Consider the following 22059-nt stretch of genomic DNA (forward strand, 5'->3'; position numbering starts at 1 on the left):
CTTGTGTCAATTTAAGGCTGAGATAAACAGATTCTTGATCAATAGCAGAATCAAGGATCTTGGGGAAAGGGCAGGAAGGTGGAGTGTCCGATCAATAATAACCTTACTGAATGGCATAGCAGACCTAAGGGGCTGAACGACATACTGCTGTTCCTATTTCTCATGGTCGTATGACCTTAGATTAAGGATACTCTAACCATATAATCTTCAGAGAGTGCTCTTGTAGTTGTAGTGTTATGGTAGTGTCCCTACCTCTGAGTGAAGCCCTCAGTTCAAGTCTTACCTTAACTGGAGGTTTGTCATGACATGCCGAATCAGGACGATTAAAATATCTACAATTCTCACAACAATGATATGGAATCCCTATTGATTTATGTATGTGATGGTATTGCTGAATTGAGAAAAGAAGGAAGACTTGGATTCCTGTAGCATCCTACACAACTTTAGGAAGTTCCAACTCAGTTTACAGTCAACTAATTACCCTGTGAAGCACTGTTACTACTCTGTGTAGGAACAGGAGTTGACCACGTGACCCCTCAAGAATGTTTGCCATTGTGGTTCAGCTTTGACCTAACTCCACATTCACACCTTTGCTCCTTATTTTTCAATGTATCTGGGGAGTGAAAATCAATGACAGATACAGAATTAATAATTGACACAGCATGGACTGTCAATTGTACAAGCGCTCAAAACATTTAGCACCATTTGCATGTAAAGGAGTTTTCTAACTTCACTTACATGTTTATCTAACCTCTATTGAGCTTATACCTAATTCCCAAAGAGTTTTAAATTATTTTCTATTTCTTAATTCTATCCATAAAGACTCCACAGCCTGTTTACCAATCATTCTTATTGAATTAATTTCATTCTTAATCATCCCCTTCTTCTATTTTTCTTGTGCACCTTATAACATGATATAATCAGATTGTAGTGTTGGCCATGTTCCAATCATGCCTTAGGACTGGCTACCATGTCATACCCCACATTGAACATGTCCGTAAATCACTTAACTTATACCATCTACTTCTTTGGGCTGAATCTTCCCAAATAATTACTCAGTGTCATTTTCATCAAGTTTCATGGGAAGTTCTCTCCATCATGCTGAGGAATTTTTCTCATGAGGTCATCACTAACCCAACTCATTAACTCCCTACTTTGCCCCGTGCTGTCTCTCTCATCCAATGATAACCTGATAGTTCCACTCGCTGTAGCTGAGAGTACTCATCACTGCTGAGATATCCCAGAACCCTTTGTGCTGGCACCATATTTAAAAGGCTGTCATATTCCCAGTCAATCTTCTTTTATATTACGAGCGAGCTTACTCTCATATTTCATGTTCTCCCCCACTTATTGCTTTTTCAGATTTCCTCTGCTGGTTTTTATAGTCCTCTGACTTCCCACTAATCTTCACCACAATGTATACTTTCTCTTTTGCTTTTATGTTGTCCCTGACTTCCCTTGTCAGCCATGGTTGCCTTGAGTCCCGCCTTAGTAGGTTTCATCTTTCTTGCAATGAATTTCTGCTGTATTTCCCAATTCATACCCAGAAACCCTTGCCATGGCTGCTCCACCATCTTCCCTGCTAGGTTCCCCTTCCAAGCAACTCTGGCCAGCTGCTCCTTCATGTCATAGAGTCACAGAGATGTACAGCATGGAAACAGACCTTCGGTCCAACCTGTTCATGCCGACTAGATATCCCAACCCAATCTAGTCCCATCTGCCAGCACCTGGCCCATTTCCCTCCAAGCTCTTCCTATTCATATACCCATCCAGGTGCCTTTTAAATGTTGCAATTGTACCAGTCTCCACCACTTCCTCTGGCAGTTCATTCCATACACGTACCACCCTCTGCGTGAAAAGTTGCCCCTTAGGTCATACAGTCATAGAGTCATAGAGATGTACAGCATGGAAACAGACCCTTCGGTCCAATCCGTCCACGCCAACCAGATATCCCAACCCAATCTAGCCCGCCTGCCAGCACCCGGCCCATATCCCTCCAAACTCTTCCTATTTATATACCCATCCAAATGCCTCTTAAATGTTGCAATTGTACCAGCCTCCACCACATCCTCTGGCAGCTCATTCCATACACGTACCACCTTCTGCATGAAAAAATTGCCCCTTAGGTCTCTTTTATATCTTTCCCCTCTCACCCTAAACCTATGCCCTCTGGTTCTGGACTCCATCACCCAAGGGAAAAGACTTTGTCTATTTATCCTATCCATGTCCCTCATAATTTTGTAAACCTCTTATCTAGCCAATGGAAGAAAAGGAATGAGAAATTGAAGATCCATAAACCCTTTGCTCGGTTATACAATGTAGTGTTTGCTCTTACTGATGGGACAAGCCCAGCTTCTAACCGCACTGCCCTCAACTCCCAACCTGAAAAGCCCCAGGACTGTCAAGGTAATGGAAAAGCTCATCTTTCCTGATCTTTGAACATGAGCAGAGGATATTTCTGGCCAAGTGCTTGAATAGTTGCTTCAGTTTAGAGTTCTCCCATTGCCATAACCAACTCTGTGATTCATAGAATTATAGAATCCCTGCAGTGTGGCGGGAGGCCATCCGGTCCATTGAGCCCATACTGAACCTCGGAAGAACCATAAACAATCCTACATATATATCTGTCTCCAGTATGATTTCTTTACAATGTCATGGCAGACAGAGTTTATTGGTCAAACTGCTAAAGCAATCCAATGGTCTAAAATGGATGCAGCAGGCAGGAAGTTTATTAGTTTACTGTGCTGGTAGGAGAAAGTGAGGACTGCAGATGCTGGAGATCAGTCAAGAAGGTGGTGCTGTTAGCCTGTTGAGGTCTTCTGGTGCAGTGGGTAGTAGGCTGGAAGCCCCAGATTCAAGTTCAATCCCAGGACTGTCCCAGAAAAGTCATACCAGACTCGTAACATTAACACTGTTTCTCTTTCCACAAAGGCTGCCAGACCTACTGAGTTTCTCCAGCATTCACTGTATTTATTCCATGTCAGGACTTGCTGGCCAAGGAATATGCATTTATAACAGGCTCTAACAAATTGAGTATCAATCTGCAAAACATTTTAACAGACTTCAACGGCAGGCAGTAAGTAAAGACTACTTCTAAAAAGGACATTGGAGCCTCTACCATCACTATCCAAAGGTGTGGACAACAATATGAATGTAAAATGCATAATACCATAATATCTTGGATTCCCTGAGTAAACTGTAACACACCCTCACCACTGGTAACCTGATAGCTGTAGTTGATTAAACTCCAGCATAACCTTGTCTGTTGCACATGAGATGTGTCCCATTAGGCAGTCATTGTAACTCAATAGTGAGCAAATAGAGACTTCATGTGAGTTTCTGAATAACTTGGTTTGAAACAGCCAAAGTACAAAAGAAAGAGAGAAAGGAGACTAAAACAGGAAATGGTATAGTTTATAAATCTAGGGCCTGACTGCTTTATTTATTGAACTATTCCTTCTCATGATAAAGGAAGTGGTTAGTCAATGATGCAGAACAGTGCAATTTGTACAGGTTTATTGGTTTAACTTGTACTCGGATATTAGAATCCTAAATAAAGAATGTCAATTTGATGCCAAATAGTAAAATTTGACTTTAAGGCAGATGTCTCCCCGATTCTGTGTGATAAATAGAACCCACACTGTCTTTAACTAGGAACTGCAAAACAATCAACCACAAAGCCCAGAGTAATGGAGCTTAGTTTAACTGGCCTATAAGGAATAGACAGATGGAGAAAAAATGCATCAATCCTGCTTAATGGAGCTCAGAGGACACCTGAGTTAAATGGAGCGGAACAAAAAGTAAAGCAGCTTCCTGTCTTACTCAGTACTTACTAATCACAATGAGAGTGTAGTTGAGGTTAATGCTGCCAAAACCATTAGTGGCCTTGCAGATGTAGGTCCCAGCATCTTCAGCTTCCACTTCTTTGATTTTCAGACCCTGGCGCAGGACCCGGAATCGCGTCCAACCGCTGTGAATGGTGCGGCCATCTTTCGTCCACATGGTCAATGGTGGGGGGTCACCCTCTACTGGGCACGGCAACTTGATCGTTCGACCTAACCTCACGGTCTGTCGGTTGATCACTCTTGAAGAAATCTGTGGCGGACCTAAGGATCAAGTAGAAAAGCAATTGGTTGAGTGGCCAGTGCATGACTAACATCTCTGAGTTGCCTTTCTAATGCATTTTTAAGGACACTAGCACATCTCCATGTGGTTAGACATGGTCAGTTACATGCTGTTTTAACACGCCAGAACTATGTAAAAAGTTAAATGCCCAAAGTCTTAGTCTTCTGCTTATTCCACTAGATCCAAGAATATTAAGCAACAATTGAATTGATGAGTTTAAATTCACTGTAAAATTGGAGCAGAGGAAAGAGAAATGGACTGCTCCAAGTGCTTGTGTGACCTAGAATGAGGAGACATAGATTAAGTGTAAGAGATTTAAGGTAGGCAAGCAAGAGAAATATTTTTTTAAAGGGTTGCAAGGCTGTAAAATGCAGAAGTAAATTTAATGATTGAAGCAAAGACCATGTTAATATTTAAAAATAAGTTGGATAGGTGGTTTAAGGAAAAGGGAATGGGTGGTTTAAAAAAAAGGGCATTGGAATAATGCATTTATGAGATTGAAGCTACTGTTTTGCACATCCCAAGAATAAAATTTGAAAGAAAACACCGCAATTTGCTGCCCAAGTAACCAAACAGATTTGAATTGTAGTGAGCCTTATTTCCTGATGAAGGGCTTATGCCCAAAATGTCGATTCTCTTGCTCCTTGGATGCTGCCTGACCTGCTGTGCTTTTTCAGCACCACATTTTTGACTCTGATCTCCAGCATCTGCAGTCCTCACTTTCTCCTTAAAGATCAGACTGGAGATCAAACCTGAGACCTGAGTAATCATTGGGTAATTTAGCAGTACACCACACAGTGAGTCAGTCACTGATCAAAAGACATATCACAAACAATGGTTTTCAAATACAATCATAATTGGCAGGTTGGGAACAGGATAATTCTTCAAATTGGTGTTTCTGCTGAGGTGATAGCACTTGCCATGGGCACAACTCAAGAGGTTTCTGGCAAACAGACAATGGCATCACAAGGTGCTATGCTAGTTGCACTAAATCACAGGATCACCACAGTTGCCACTATAATGTTGTTTCTGGATCAATGGTGCTGGAAGAGCACAGCAATTCAGGCAGCATCGAGGAGCTTCAGCAAAATCGACGTTTCGAGCAAAAGCCCTTCATCAGGAATAAAGGCAGAGAGCCTGAAGCGTGGAGAGATAAGCTAGGGGAGGGTGGGGGTGGGGAGAGAGAAGCATTGGGTACAATAGGTCAGTGGGGGAGGGGATGAAGGTGATAGGTCAGGGAGGAGAGGGTGGAGTGGATAGGTGGAAACGGAGCTGGGCAGGTCGGACAAGTCCGGACAAGTCAAGGGGACTGGAAGTTTGAAACTAGGATGAGGTGGGGGAAGGGGAAATGAGGAAGCTGTTGAAGTCCACATTGATGCCCTGGGGTTGAAGTGTTCCGAGGCGGAAGATGAGGCGTTCTTCCTCCAGGCCTCTGGTGGTGAGGGAGCGGCGGTGAAGGAGGCCCAGGACCTCCATGTCCTCGGCAGAGTGGGAGGGGGAGTTGAAATGTTGGGCCACGGGGCAGTTTGGTTGATTGGTGCGGGTGTCTCGGAGATGTTCCCTAAAGCGCTCTGCTAGGAGGCGCCCAGTCTCCCCAATGTAGAGGAGACCACATCGGGAGCAACGGATACAATAAATGATATTAGTGGATGTGCAGGTAAAACTTTGATGGATATGGAAGGCTCCTTTAGGGCCTTGGATAGAGGTGAGGGAGGAGGTGTGGGCACAGGTTTTACAGTTCCTGCGGTGGCAGGGGAAAGTGCCAGGATGTGAGGGTGGGTCGTAGGGGGGCGTGGACCTGACCAGGTAGTCACGGAGGGAACAGTCTTTGCGGAAGGCGGAAAGGAGTGGGGAGGGAAATATATCCCTGGTGGTGGGGTCTTTTTGGAGGTGGCGGAAATGTCGGCGGATGATTTAGTTTATGCGGAGGTTTGTAGGTTGGAAGGTGAGCACCAGGGGCGTTCTGTCCTTGTTACGGTTGGAGGGGTGGGGTCTGAGGGCGGAGGTGCGGGATGTGGACGAGATGCGTTGGAGGGCACCTTTAACCACGTGGGAAGGGAAATTGCGGTCTCGAAAGAAGGAGGCCATCTGGTGCGTTCTGTGGTGGAACTGGTCCTCCTGGGAGCAGATACGGTGGAGGAGGAGGAATTGGGAATACGGGATGGCATTTTTGCAAGAGATAGGGTGGGAAGAGGTGTAATCCAGGTAGCTGTGGGAGTCGGTGGGTTTGTAAAAATGTCAGTGTCAAGTCGGTCTTCACTAATGGAGATGGAGAGGTCCAGGAAGGGGAGAGAGGTGTCAGAGATGGTCCAGGTAAATTTAAGGTCAGGGTGGAATGTGTTGGTGAAGTTGATGAATTGCTCAACCTCCTCGCGGGAGCACAAGGTGGCGCCAATGCAGTCATCAATGTAGCGGAGGAAGAGGTGGGGAGTGGTGCCGGTGTAATTACGGAAGGTCAACTGCTCTACATAGCCAACAAAGAGACAGGCATAGCTGGGGCCCATACGTGTGCCCATGGCTACCCCTTTGGTCTGGAGGAAGTGGGAGGATTCAAAGGAGAAATTGTTAAGGGTGAGGACCAGTTCGGCCAAACGAATGAGAGTGTCGGTGGAAGGGTACTGTTGGGGACGTCTGGAGAGGAAAAAACGGAGGGCTTGGAGGCCCTGGTCATGGCGGATGGAGGTGTAGAGGGATTGGATATCCATGGTGAAGATGAGGCGTTGGGGGCCGGGGAAACGGAAGTCTTGGAGGAGGTGGAGGGCGTGGGTGGTGTCTCGAATGTATGTGGGGAGTTCCTGGACTAGCGGGGATAGGACAGTGTCGAGGAAGGTAGAGATGAGTTCAGTGGGGCAGGAGCATGCTGAGACAATGGGTCGGCCAGGGTGGTCAGGCTTGTGGATCTTGGAAAGGAGGTAGAACCGGGCAGTGCGGGGTAATGTTGTGGTCTAATTCCTAACCTTATCCACACACTTACAACACTTGGATGGTAGGATGGTTTTTAAAGTGCAGCATTTGAAGTAAATGGATTGATAACATGGAAATGACTGAGGAATTAACACACAATGCCTTCTCAAGGGCAAACACTGGCCATTACATTAACATAAATATGAACCCACTTAATATGAAAATGGTTAACTTCTCAGTTACAATGGTGAACACAGGATATCATACAATCTCCTATATCTCCTAACTCCTACAAGTGCCCAATAGCATCATCTACTTGGATCTTGAGTTTAAGGTTCTTGATTCCACTACCAACACCATTCCAGATGTAAATAACAATTTGCATTAAGAATTGTTCTTGAGATTTATCTTAAGTTGTCTATTCACCCACTTTAACCTGTTCCATTCTCGTTCTATGTTGAAACATTCCTTGAAAAAATGTTGAAGATTAAACCTGTCTATGCCAAGCCTGGACAGTTGGAATTAGCTTCATGGAGTTTCCCTCCACTCCCTTCATACCGGGAAAACATTTTGTCTTTATAGCAATACTAAACACCATATTACAGAGCAATTTTGACCACTGTAATGTATCATTTACAGTCCAACTATACTCAGTCACAGTTCTAGTCCATTCAATTTTGTTCTATGGTCATTTGATACATTAACTATCGAATCTATTATAATGTCAGCTTCCTTTCTGGTATGTTTTTAGCTCTTTTTACATCTGCGATAATTTATCTGACATTTTGTTTGTCTAACGAGATATAGTACTTGATTAAATATTTATTTGTATCTCGTTTAATCTGCCACTTACTTTCCATTTACAGATTTTATCTAAAACCATTAATTTAAATTGTGGCCCCAGGAGCCACCACTGTGTATCATGTTACAACTAGAAGAATAATATTAGCCAGATTTTGCGGTCAGCATCAATTCAGCATTAGCTTCAGCATCCAGTAACAATGCTGTCACCAAACAGATTGAACAACCAATCACATTGATGAATGCTCACAAACAGAAAATCAGTATTAACCAATGATTGTCCATGTATGTTTGGTCATTTTAGCAACACTGCAATAGAGATTGGAACATATGCATGAGATTAAGTTGGAAATTAAAGCAAAAGCGATTTTTATTGCAATTAAGACATTTCAAATCCAACAAACATCAAATATATTTTCACAATCACAGAGATTATCATCGTGGACTGCATATACAATTAAAATGAGGTCAGTTAGTTTGGTCAGCACATGCCATCATATTGGATTTAATTCCTGTTCTCGCTGAAGTAAATTTTGCACCTGCCCCTAAGACTGGAGGGCAATGACACTGACGTACCACTTCTCGCAAGAAATCAGCTTGGTTAGCAGAGCATAGCATACGTCAAGGATCTGTCTTTAGGCACAGCACAGATGAACAAATAAATGTTATTTAAAAAACAAGTTACACATCATTCATCAAAGCATTCCTTCTTCAATGGTTTTTAAAATGAGAATATTTGTGTAAAACTGCAAGGTCACATCATTCAGTAGTTTGAGAAGATTGTAATCTACTGAACTTCCACAGTACACCCTTTGCAGGATCAGAGAATCATGACAGCAACTTCTTGATATCTACATTTATCTGGACGTGCGCATGCCAGAAATTGTCCTCACTTTCACAATTGTGACATACTGATAATTTTGCTGTCATTAAAACTGCCACATGTGAGACCTATGTATCACACAAATTACTGGACCTTTTACAGATAAAAGAATGCCAGCATTTTTATAATTCAATTTCACTGAAGTATTACCACTGTCCCATGTAACACCATAGATTATCACTGCAGTATTAATCACTTACAATATTACTATGGTATGAATCAAGTTGTAATACGTCAGCATAGTATGAACTAACCCTAAGTGTGCTTTTAGGATGTGAACTACATGGAGCAATCTTTCTGTCCCTACAACCCAAGGACTGCAGTAGTCCCAAAGGGCAGCTTACTCCGACGCAATGAAGGATGGGCAATAAATGCTGGCTTTGTCAACAAGCCCAGATCCTGTGAAAGAAGTAAAATAATCTGAATGGGACAACTGACCAAATGAAGAAAAAAATTCAACTCCTGTGCCTCTGTCTGTATGTTGTATGTTCCACAATCCCAATTTAGCATGTTTTGTCATGAGTAGTATGTTTTGTTTGGTCATGCTTAGTTAATTTCAAATTTATGAGATTGTGCACCTAATCAATAACATTGAACCAAAAATGAACTGCAAGGCGAAGGGTGGAAGACAAATTGCATAGACAATATCCTGTACGTAACAAGCCACTTGCAAAAACAGACCTTGTTACAGAGATTACATGTAGCAAACACCACGCATCAATTAATAAACCACTTGAAACAAATTTTGCCACTGCACAATGGGGTAGAAATGGATAGCGTCAAGAGTGTGGCGCTGGAAAAGCACAGCAGATCAGGCAGCATCCAAGGAGCAGGAGAATCAACGTTTCCTGCATAAGCGCATGCTGCCAGACCTGCTGTGCTTTTCCAGCACCACGTTCTCAACTCTAATCTCCAGCACCTGCAGTCCTCACTTTCTCCTATAAATGGATAGAGTCTTATCAGCTGCTGGTTGTTTACCCTGTTCACTGCCCAGTTCCATTACAGTCAATGGTATTGAATACTCCATGGGGTATAACATACTCACAATGTACAATGTGTTACCATTCAAGACAAGTATCTAATCAGCTGTAACCCTTGCCAGAATTGATGTGCTCCAACCCAATCCCTGACAATATTTCTTGTGGAGAGTTATCACATAGCATTGTTATTGCAACAGGAGTTATCTGGAGTGCAGTGCCTGTTCAGGTATTATAAACAGGTTCAATAAAGTTGTGTAATAACATCTCTGAGCAGGTTGATTAGAAAATATCTTCAAACAGCAATTGGGTAGAAAGTTGAATAAAAGAAAATTGCAAGATGACAAGTTAACAGCAGAGGAGTGGCGATAACTGGATAACTCTTATTAATAAAGCAGGACAATCACAATATGCCAAATGATATCCTTCAGTGCTTTATCATTCTCTGATTAGTACTGTCTGCTCACAGGACTTAACATCTGTCAGTGTTCAACATTTAAGCCTGAAATTTATATGAATTGCAAATCACAGTCCTTTGCTATTTCTCAGGCAGGTTTGATCACAGAACAGCAGATACCCAAATCACATTAATCGTGCACTTAATACACATTTCACGTAAAGGAAGATTTGGTGGTCAGAACCTCCACTTTAATGCAACACCATGTTATGTGAGTGGCTAAAATGCTCAAGACCACGGGTGAATGAATGCCTTCAGAATGTTTAATTTTAAGGGTAGGCTTTTGAGTGTAAAGCAAATAAAGTTATAGATATAAAGAATGTGGTTTCCCAGATGCCACTGCATAGTGTAACAGATGCACCAGCTGTGGAAAAGCTTCTAGCTCCATGTTGGAGTTACCACTGTGAAATCAACAGAGGAACTAATCTGAATGAATGCAGTCCAGAAACCAGGATTCAAGAGCCACCATCAGCCACTTCAAAAGGACACATTTTCTGTGCTGTGTTTGTTAACGTGCCCACATCTAGGAATGATTACATTCAACTTGTTTGACAGTCCTTTATGAAATATTGAACAAGATGAAAAAGTGCGGACCTCCGGGCAGCATAATTATCCCTCTACAGTTTCATTGATGCAAGCCATCTGGATGAGCATTTACACCCCATAGCCAACTACAGCTCTTATAATAAACTGCCTCTCAACCCCTCGCCAACACCCTCCCTCCCCCTGCCTTCCACCCTTCGCCTTTCGCAATTGTGAGTTGTTGGCTACTCTTGAGTTTTGCAGTAAAGAAAAACATTGTAATGTTTTAACCTGGGAAATAAATGTTCTGTCATGTCTTTGTCCAAAGAAATATAATGGTCATAATTAAGAGTGTGAAAATGCAGCAAATTCTAAGTAGCAAAAGACCACTCAATATTTCTGCTTGCTTTGAATATTGGTGCGTGCAAGAGAGGTACATTAAAAGTGCCAAATTGTATTGTAAGCCAGAAATTCATGTATACACAAAAGGCAGTTTTCCTTTTATCAAAAACAGCAGTAGACATTAGAGCTTGGAGTGTGTAACAGGGTAGCAGAGTCTTAGCAGATTGGCCTTTCACCACAGGGACACAAGTTTGAATCCAGCCCAGACTAATACAATGTTAGAGTCGACAGTATTTTGAATGCAGGCTATTCTTTTTCATCAAGACTATTTAATTCATTAATGTTACCCATTTTGTTTGTATTTCACGTCAAATTGAATGTTTCTTAACATTGTTAACATTGCTAGTAAGCTGTGCAAAGGTATTGATTTTAGTTGACTTAACTCAGTCCCAGAATGCTCAAAGTCACAGCACAGAGTAGGACCTGTCTATGTCCAAATTGACTCATAAGATTTTGTGTTGGTGAAGAAATGGGAAAATGAGACTTCAAGCTGAACTAATATGCAGCTTCCTACATTTGGATTTAAGGTTCACTGTTGTACAGCAAGACTTACATTTATAAAGCACCTTCAGTGCATAAAAAGTGTAGTTATACAAAAAATGGAATTACACCGAATATTAGGTTAGGGTAATTTGTCAAATGGTTGGTTTGAAGGAAATTTTGAAATTCTGTCACAGGATATGAACCTTACCGGCTAGGCCACCATATATTGCCAATCCTGAATTGCCCTCAAGAAGGTAGTTGTGATCTACCTTCGAAACTGCTGCAGTCAATCTGGTGCATCCTGTGTCTTGGAATGGGGATTTCCAGCTTTTCAGCCCAACAATCAGGAATGCATAGCAAAATACTGATAGTTTCCAACTTTGTCACATGATCAATTTAGCTCCATCTACAAACCTAAAGTAGGTTACTGTATGAGCGATTTATACCTCTGCACAGAATCTTGTATGAGCTTCCTACAGTATTACTCACAATAAGATATCTTTGCTATCTCCAACCTCTTTAAGATCATAAGACTGTAGATACAGAAGTAGGCCATTCAGCCCTCGAGTCTGCTCTGCAATTCAATAAGATCACAGCTGGTCTGATTATACTTAACCCCACTTTCACACTTTGATTCTGGAACCTCTGATTCCCTCATTGATTAAAAATCTGTCTATCTCAGACTTGAATATCTTTGTAAGACAGTAAGAAACAAAATTGTGAATACTCTCCAGATGTTTATACTTAGTTTGAAATTACGACCTTCATTAATTCAGTGCCTCAACTGTAGCTCCCAGCAGCCCACATCCCAAGCATTTCACTAAAAAGATCGATAAAGAGTAGGACATGATGTGGAGGAGCTGATGTTGGACTGGGGTGGACAAAGTTAACAATCACACAACACCAGCTTATAGTCCAACAGGTTTATTTGGAAGCACTAGCTTTCAGAGTGCTGCTCCTTCATCAGGTGGTTGTCTTGATGAAGGAGCAGTGCTCCGATAGCTAGTGCTTCCAAATAAACCTGCTGGACTATAAACTAGGGTAGGACAGGAAGTAGTCCACTGAGAAAACACCCTTGGCTTAAACAAGATGTAATTCAATACATGATAACAAATAACACATTACACTAATGCAAAAGACATTATTATAGACACAATGAAGAAATCCCAGATATCCTAAACTGTTCTCCCCACCAAGCCCATATTGTATCAACATGGTAGTTTTGCCTCAGTATTAACCCTTTTAGACCATTATGCCTTTATACAACAGCCATTTCTGATCCCTATTTCACCTCTTTGGTCATTCAAACAGTTCAATCCACAACCACCCTTTACCTTCTTGTATTTAAAGAGTTTTCATTCCTCTTCAAGAAATTCTATTCCTTGAATTCTTACCAATCCCATGTGTGGAACAGTCTAGAAGCTTTAATGAAGTCAAACATTTTACATCCACAGAATGTCTGTTGTCAACAAGGTCTGTCATTTCACTGAACAACTCCAGTGAATTTGTTAGACAAGACCTCCCGTCCATAATCCATTTTGACTCTGTCATACCAAATCATACCACACCATATGTATCCAGGCCTTTCATTATCCCTTCTCTGAAAATGCCTTCTCGTACTTTATCCACAACAGATGTTGGGCACAGTGATCTTTAGTTCCACATGTTATCCCTATGCTCAATTTTAAAATTGGACATTATTTTTGTCACTTATCATCCTGAAGCACAGGTCTAATGTCTTCCATAAAACCCTGCCAAAGATGCAGCTGGTTTTGTTGGACATTTCTTTAGGTATCATTGTCTGAGGCCCATTCAAGTCACTACCTTGCCTTAATTTAACTTCAAGAGCTATCAGAAACCAATTTGTTTGAAAGTTCCAATCTTACTTCAGCCATCTGCTCTTGAAACGGAGATTCTGTGCTGAGGATACTGCCTGAAAGTATCTACCATAAACTCAGTAGCAATACATTCAGCATCTTTGCTATGCTTTGACCAATTAATACAATTTCATCAAATTACACGATCATTTAAATGGCCACATAATTTTATTGCCTTACCTCCATACAGTTACCTCTGGTAGTTAAATAACAACAGATCAAAATTCACATCTTGTGTTCCCCATTATTTGGAAAGCTAATGCAATTTCCCTTTCCTTCCGACATCCAAAACTAGTTTTAATTGCTAACTTGGGGGAAAGGCTGCTTTCACTGCAAACATTTTGCAAGGGAAATTTCACGTAACCACAGACATATGGAAAACCCACCACTGCTGAATCCTGTCCTCGGAGACCAATCGCACTGACGTTGTTGAAGCTAAACTTTATTATCACATTAAACACGACCAAAAGAGGAAATTCCTAAGAAGGTCAAACTGCAAGACATTTGTTTTAGTGTGGGGGTGGTGATGAGGTGGTGAAGGTTGGTGTGTCTCACTGGCTCCAGTGAGCTATCTTCCTTCTCTCCTCCTTTGACTTACTTTCCATGATTTTCCAACATTTGTGACAGCAAGCCTCCTACTAACACAGTTTCTGCAGTCCCACACTGTAATCAGTCAAAGATTTGAATATGTGATGAGATGGACCTCAGATTAGAACCTTTGCTTTGCTGGGCCCCTGTGGGGGTTTCCGTAAATGAGGTTAGACTGGTTTCCATTAATGTATCATCTGAGTTAATGTAGTTTAAAAGGGGACCATTGCTGTTTGATTAATTGCTTTGTGAGACAGCAATTTACCAAGTTAGAGAATCAAAGGACATAATAGTGACATTATATCATCATTGCATCATTGATCAACTGCTGTTTTTTTCAAAAAGTGTACTTGACCAAACCATACAAAGCAAACGCAGCATTGAGAACACTCACAGTGCAGTAGATACAAGCAGGGCCTGTGGAATGAACGTTCCACAGTGACCAAGAGAACAAGGTCCGTCTGGATCAGATTGTTGAGGTTTATGTACAAGGATATGCTTATCACTAAAATAATTTGCAAAAACAATTTTTTTTAAACTTTGGGAAACATTGGTTTGGCCACTTTTGAAACATTGCATTCAATTCTGCTCTCCCTCTCATAGGAAAGAGTTGTTAAACTCAAAAGGGCACGGAAAAAATTTTACAAGGATGTTGCTAGTGTTGGAGGGTTTGAGCTATAGGAAGAGGCTGAATAGGCCGGGGCTATATTTCCTGGACCATTGGACGGTGAGGTATGACCTTATAGTGATTTACAAAATCATGACAGGCATAAGGTGAATAGGATAAGGGAGTCCTAAACTAGCGGCATGGGTTTAAGGTGAGACGGGAAGGATTTAAAAGAGACCTAAGGGGAAACCTTTTCACACAGAGGGTGGTGTGTTTATGGAACGAGAGGAGATGGTGGAGGCTGGTACATTTAAAACACATCAGAATGGGTACATGAATAGGAAGGGTTTAGCGGGTAATCGGTCAAATGCTGGCAATTCAGACTAGATTAATTAAAAATATCTGGTCGGCATGGATGAGTTGGACCAAAAGGTCTGCTTCCGAGCTGCACAATTCTGTGACTTGATGCTTGTAATAAAAGTATTAACATCAATGCAAGAAACTAACCATCAACCTCAGTGAGTTGGAAGGAAATACACCCCAATATCATCAACTACAAAGAGCTCTAGAGAGCAAATGAATATAGGAACTGACCCCTCAGCCCCACCATTCATTTATAAGTTCATAAGTTGACAAGATATAGGAGCAGAATTAGGCCATTTGGCCCATCACAAGTTTGTTCCGCCATTCAATCATGGCTGATATGCCCCCCATTTTCCTGCCTTCTCTCCATATCCCTTCAACCCATTACAATCAAAAATCGGTTTAACTCCTCCTTAAATGTTCTCACTGTACTGCACTTTGGGGTAGCGAATTCCACAGGTCAAACCTTTTTGGAGAAGATAAATTCATAAGATCTAAACTGTACCTCAAATCATGTTGAGTAATTTAGCTCTACAACTTTTGCCTTATAAGAAGTAATTTGAAAATGTTGGAATTACTCAGATCTGTGGCGAGAGAAACATACTGGGCAGAAGCTACCTAGCCCTTGAACAATGTGGACATTAACGAATCAGTTGGGAAAATGTGGGGAGCTGAGCAAAATTTGTTCCTCCATGTTGAGAAAAACAGGGACAATTTTGCTTAAATTTTGATTGGCAAAATGAGGATCTTGCTAGTGAGTGGCAAGGGGCCTATTTGCATGCATTAACATGCCATTAGCATTTCAATCCATTGATAGGTCTTCTCTTATTCTCCCAGCAGCAATGGGATAATTAAATAGTGACAATTCCCGACACGAAAGTCAGAACAGGTTCCTGTTGGCTCCAGCCTGCTACTTGTTTCTCCAGGCTTCCATCTTGGACAGTGATCACCAACATCTCAGGGCATGCTCTATGGGCAGCCCACAACAACCAACCCTTCCATGGAGAAAGCCAGCCATTGAAAATAGCCTGCAAATCTCGTCAGGACTCAGAGACAAAACCTCTGCAAAACCCATTACAATTGACACATGGCTGAAAATTCAGCCCACACTTTTGAATACATACAATTCTTCAAACCTTCATTGGAGCAGTTATCAAAATGTATTTCTCGTTCAGAGTTGCTGAACATGTTTGACACAAAACTCACAGTGTCGATTAAAAATAAAAGGTTTTCCATAACCAAGCAGATCCTATCCTGTGAGATCTATAATCTCTTTACCAATAGTTACTTTTCCATTTCCTGCTCCCAATATAGATCTCGAATTCAAGTTCGCAGATTAACTTTGCATTCCATTGCACTGTCACAGTTAATCTTTAACCCAGTTTACACGACTCACATGGTTGAATACTCTCCACCTCCACTGAGAGCCAGAAATGGAAACTTGTCACAGACTCGAGTGTTTCAACAGCTGTTCTCTACAATATCTGACATGTAACCTGATCACATTATTTGAGCAGTCCCATTGACAGCACTTTAATAAGAGGTGAAAATCAGAATAGATTCTTTCTCTAAAATTAAAATCTTCAGAAGGGTCAATGAGTTCATTCAATAAGCCACAGACCATTTCTCTGAATGTGATCTCCCAAAAGGGATTCCCAGCTGCTAGAAAACATCTCAAAAATCCCAGGTCAGTTCCCCACCACTTTGTTTACACATTCAATAGGTGCATTGCTGTGAGGAACGCATTCATAATTTTTAAACATGGGTTCCCACCGCAAAAAGCTCCCATCGCAAACACACATTCATAAAATCAGAACTATTACTACATATAATTCCCATGAAGCAATATTTTTTAGAAAATGATGAAGAAAGATGGAATAAAAAATGGGATATCAAATAATTTGAGACATACTTTATGTTAATCTGTACATACTCAGCCAAATCTATGTAACTTATTAATGTAACTTATTAAAAATAATCAATCACTGGCAAGATTACTGACCATCCCTAAGTGCACCCGAGAAGGTGCCAGTGAGTTGACTTGTTGCCCACAGCAGACATAAGGTGCAGGTACACACAGTGCCATTTCTTTTATTTTCTTCATTTATGGGACATGGGTATCTCTGGCTGGCCAGCATTGATAGCACATCCCTAGTTGCCCTTGAGAAGGTGGTGGTGAGCTGCCTTCTTGAATCGCTGATGTCCACGTGCTATGAGTTGACCTACAATGCCATTAAGGAGGGAATTCCAGGATTTTGACCCAAGACACCAAAGGCACTTTGATATATTTCCAAGTCAGGATGGTGAATGGCTTGGAGGGGAACTTGCAGGTCGTGGTGTTCCCACACATTTGCTGTCCTTGTCCTTCTAGATGGAAGTTGTCATGGGTTTGGAAGGTGTTATCTGAGGATCTTTGTTGAATTTCTGCAGTGCAACTTATAGATGATACACGCTGCTGATACTGAGCATCGGTGGTGGAGGGAGTGGATGCTTGTGGACGTTGTGCCAGCAAGCAGACTGCTTTGTTCTGCATGGTGTCAAGTGTTGTTGGGGCTGCACTCATCCAGCCAAGTGGGGACTTTTTCATCACAATCCTGACTAGTGGCTTCTAGATGGTGGACAAGGTTTGGGGAGTCAGAGGGTGAGTTGCTCACCATACTATTCCTAGCTTCTGACCTGCTCTTATAGCTAGTGTGTTTATGTAGAGAGTCTAATTGAATCTCTGGACAATGGTAACCCCAAGGATGTTGATAGTGGGGGATTCAGTGATGGTAACACGATTGAGGGTTAAAGAGCAATGGTTAGGTTGTCTCTTATTGGAGATGATTATTGCCTGGTATTTGTGTGATGCAAACGTTACTTGTCACTTGTTAGCCCAAGCCTGAATATTGTCCAGATCTTGTTACATTTCATCATAGACTGCTTCAGTCTCTGAGGAGTTGTGAATGGTGCTGAATATTGTGTAACTATCAGTGAACATTCCCACTTCTGACCTTATGATGGAGGGGAGGTCATTGATGAAGCAGCTGAAGATGGTTGAACCTAGGACACTACACTGAGGAACACCTGCAGAGGTGTCTTGGAGTTAAGATGACTGATCTCCAACAACCATGACCATCTTCCCATTTGTCAGGTCTGATTCTAAAGAATTTGTCCCCTGATACCCATTGATTCTAGTTTTGCTAGGGCTTCTTAATGCCACATCACTTTACTCATAATCAAGAGTAGACTGATTGGCTGGGTTGGATTTTTCCTGGTTTTTATGTACAGGACATAGTTGGGCAATAAGATGGTTCATGAGGTTCATTTATGGTTAAATGTTGGTCAGCAAACCAGGATAACATTCTCTGAGCAAGTTTCATAGGTTCTTATTCTCACAGTCTATATGAAAACCAAGAACACTCAGCATCTGTCAGTACTGAGCTGCAGCAACAGTATGTGGGATTACGTATTCAAATATGTCAAGGTTAGAGCATACAGCCATTGGATATTGAGGCAGAATGCCTCAGAGGGACTGTAAAGGGCAAGATAATGATTCTCTCTATTTATAACGTTGAAACTTTTAGTTTTCAGTTATTGAGGAACAAGGAGCTAATATCATTCAGCAAGGACATGGATAATAAGTGAGTGAGACATGATGCCAGGTAGGATCAGAAGGGCTTTGAAAGAGTAATGATGTTTATACAGAGAGGATGACACCCAGTGAGTTTTGGGCAGATTTGGAGGTGACAAGGAATGGAAAAGGAAAGAAAAATGGGTATTATATTGGGTCATTAATCATCAAAAGTGACACAAGTTGTGGATAATGTGCGTATCCAACACTATTGCTGCAGGAACTTTGGTAGATACATTGATGTATAAAGAAGCATATAACCATTCACTACAGAGGCACTGCCTGACCAATAACATTCATAATATTCCAGTAGCTTACTGTAAGTAAACACAATATAGCATCAAAGTTCTCAGGATAATTACAGGTCATGAGACTCTCAAATTATTTATTGTTTCTGCACCGTTCTCTCAACAGGCTAATTTAGCAAAGGATTATGGGTCAAATCTGCTAAAGCCGAGGCCATGACATCTGATTTCCTCCCTATAAATCTAGCTTAATAGTCAAACTTGTAAGTGCAGCCGTCTCACTCCAGTAGCTTGAGGTGGAGCTCCACGAGGAAAACAAAGGCTCTCCCTTAAAGTTACAGTGCATCTCTGGGTGAGCTGCTTGTTATGCATGATGTAAAGCGTAATAAACCAACACCATATGTAATAGATCTGAACTCCTTTTCAACATGTTGTAGTTTGGAAAGCCGCTCTAAAAATAATGGTGTAGTGGTTTCAGCATTAACATGCTGTTGGCTGCCATTTGGTGTTCAAAGACAGTGAAAAATCTCTTCCTAACAAGAAGCAGCTGGAATGAACAATACGGGGCCACAGCTTGGGTATGCAAGCTGTCCCTGGTTAATCTGGCTTTGTGGCTTTAACCAGCATTAATAAGCTACTGTACAGGGTTTTACGTCACCAATAATTTTCACTTTCTTTCCCCCCCACCTCTCCCAACAGGTTTTGAGCTGCGGTGTGTTTGTTACTTCTCTTTCTCTGTATTTCTTTGGGCTCTCCTAATGCCAATCTAGATTCTTGGCCAGCTGCCATATTGATGCCAGCTGGGAGATGCACAGGAGTGTGGCCTATGGGGATTCCTGCTCACTGAAGCAGCCCTGGTTTTCTTTCCAGCATCACTTTTTTTGTGTGTAAAAACTCCCCAGGCGCAGGCTTGAGGAGGTGGAAAGGTCTTAAGGAGGAAGTTTGAAGACCACCACACACCCATTGTTATATCCATCTAACCTTTCCATGGCATTGCACAATGAGCAAACCAATAGCTCTGCACAACATAGTGGAAAGGCATTGAACAAATCTACTACATCATGGTGAATCGTGTGCACACACCTTGATTTGAGATAAAACTAACTAGGATGATCTAATTGAGGCATTTAGGGAGAATGCCTAAGGAGTAGAAGGAATGGAAATAAAGAGAAATTATTGCCTTTAATGGAAGGAGTGCAGTACAGGGCAGCCCACTTTCAACCAGTGAGATTTTTTGAATAATGTGAAGAAGCACTCTTTCACACAGGCGTACAGTATTATAAATCTGGAACTCTGCCCTTCAAAAAGCTCTTGAGATTAGGCTGACTGAACACAGTTTCAAAACAGAGATTGATGGATCTTTGTTAGGTAAAGGAATCAAGAGCTATTAACCAAAGCAGGTAAATAGAGTTGATGTTAAATCAGTCCATGGGAAGGGGCTGAGAGACTGAATGGCCTTTTCTTGTTCCTATGGCATATCATTTTCTAAAATGTATCTGCTTCAGTTTGGTGGCATGTAAAAAGTTGAGGTCTGTTTGTTGTCATGGAAGAATCAGTGGGATAAGTCCTGACACTGATTTTAAAGCAGTGCATAGGCAGAGCAGTTAACAACACAGCATTATGTTGTATACCTCAACATACACAAGAATGAATGTTGGGAAGTTGCAGTAAAGTGCAGTCAATATGAAATAAACATGTTAAGGATATGGAGAGCTAGTAATTAGTTATGTAAGTACTTTTTTCACAATGGACTCATTGTTATTGACTGTCAATCAGTCTCTCTGACATTATAAACTAATTGTAACAGGCAAGGAGGTCAATTCCTTCACATATTAATTGATCTTGGAAATTTTAACAGATTCGTTTCTCATAATAAGTTATATTTTGCTTTGTTTGTCTTAAGTCATTTTTTTCTTGCTAATCCAATGTCTTTATTCTTCTCTTTAATTCCTTTTCTACAGTCAATTTGCCATTGAATTCGTCTGAACAAATCTGCATTGTCTTTTCAACTATTAACCCGTTTATTTCAAACTATTTAATTCTCATTGCTTAAGGAAATAGTCATGGCTTCATCAATGGGAAGTCATGGCGAACAAATCTGTCAGAATTCCTTGAGGAGGCAATGTGCGAGATAGACAAAGGAGAGCAAGTGGACATGATCTATCTGGATTTCCAGAAAGCTTTTGACAAGGTGCTGCACAGAAGATAAAGAAGATAAAAGACCAAGGTGTTAGGGGCATATACTGTCATGAATAGAGGATTGGCTGACTGGCAGAAGGCAGAGAATGGGAATAAAGGGGTCTTTTTCAGGATAACAGCTCGTGACCAGTAGTGTTCAGGAGTCAGTTTTGGGATCCCAACTATTTACTTTATACAATAACAATCTGGACAAAGGAACTGGAGGCATTATTGTTCAGTTTGATGGGGGCATTGTTGCTAAGTTTGCTGATGACACAAAGATAGCTGGAGGGGCAGGTAATATTGAGGAGGCGTGGAGACTGCAGAAGGACTTGGACAGGCAGGGAGAGTGGGCAAAGAAGTGGCAGATGGAATACACTGTGGGAAAGTGTGAGGTTATGCATTTTAGTAGGAAGAATGGCAGTGTAGACTATTTTCTAAATGGCGAAAACTTTGGAAATCTGAAGCACAAAAGGACCTAGGAGTCCTAGTTCAGGATTCTGTTAAGGTTAACATGCAGGTTCAGCTGGCAGTTAGAAAGGCAAATGTAGTGTTGGCATTCATTTCGAGAAGGCTAGACTACAAGAGCTGAGATATACTGCTGAGGCTTATAAGGTTCTGGTCAGATAACATTTGGAATATTGTGAGCAGTTTTGGAAAGATTTAAAAAGGAACTGAGGAGTACCTTTTTCATGCAGAGGGTGGCACATGTATGGATTGAGCTGCCAGAGGAAATGGTGGAGGCTGGTACAATTACAACGTTTAAAAGGCATCTAGAGGGTACGTGGATTGGAAGGGTTCAGAGGGATATGGGCCAAATGTTGTGGTCAGATTGGGATGTTTGGTCAGCGCAGACAAGTTGGACAAAAGGGTCTATTTCCATGCTGTATAACTCCATGACCCAAGTTAGATGGAAGAATAAAATGTTCATGTCTTAGAGTCATAGAGTCTTAGAGATGTACAGCACGAAAACAGATCCTTCGGTCCAAGTCGTCCATGCCGACCAGATATCCTAACCTAATCTAGTCCCATTT

General features: G+C 41.5%; 1 protein-coding gene across 1 annotated transcript in view; it reads right to left on the minus strand.

Annotated features, from left to right (window-relative positions):
* Positions 1-22059, minus strand: part of LOC122558377 (fibroblast growth factor receptor-like 1) — a 301131-nt gene that overhangs the window by 172608 nt on the left and 106464 nt on the right. The window contains exon 2 of the mRNA XM_087991210.1: positions 3834-4106. Within this exon, the coding sequence (XP_087847336.1) occupies positions 3834-4106 (273 nt within the window). The remainder of the gene's footprint in view (positions 1-3833; positions 4107-22059) is intronic.

The sequence above is a fragment of the Chiloscyllium plagiosum genome, unplaced genomic scaffold (assembly GCF_037043375.1).
Source record: "Chiloscyllium plagiosum isolate Xiang-an unplaced genomic scaffold, Cpla_swu_hap1 HiC_scaffold_1, whole genome shotgun sequence".
Taxonomy (NCBI): Eukaryota; Metazoa; Chordata; class Chondrichthyes; order Orectolobiformes; family Hemiscylliidae; genus Chiloscyllium; species Chiloscyllium plagiosum.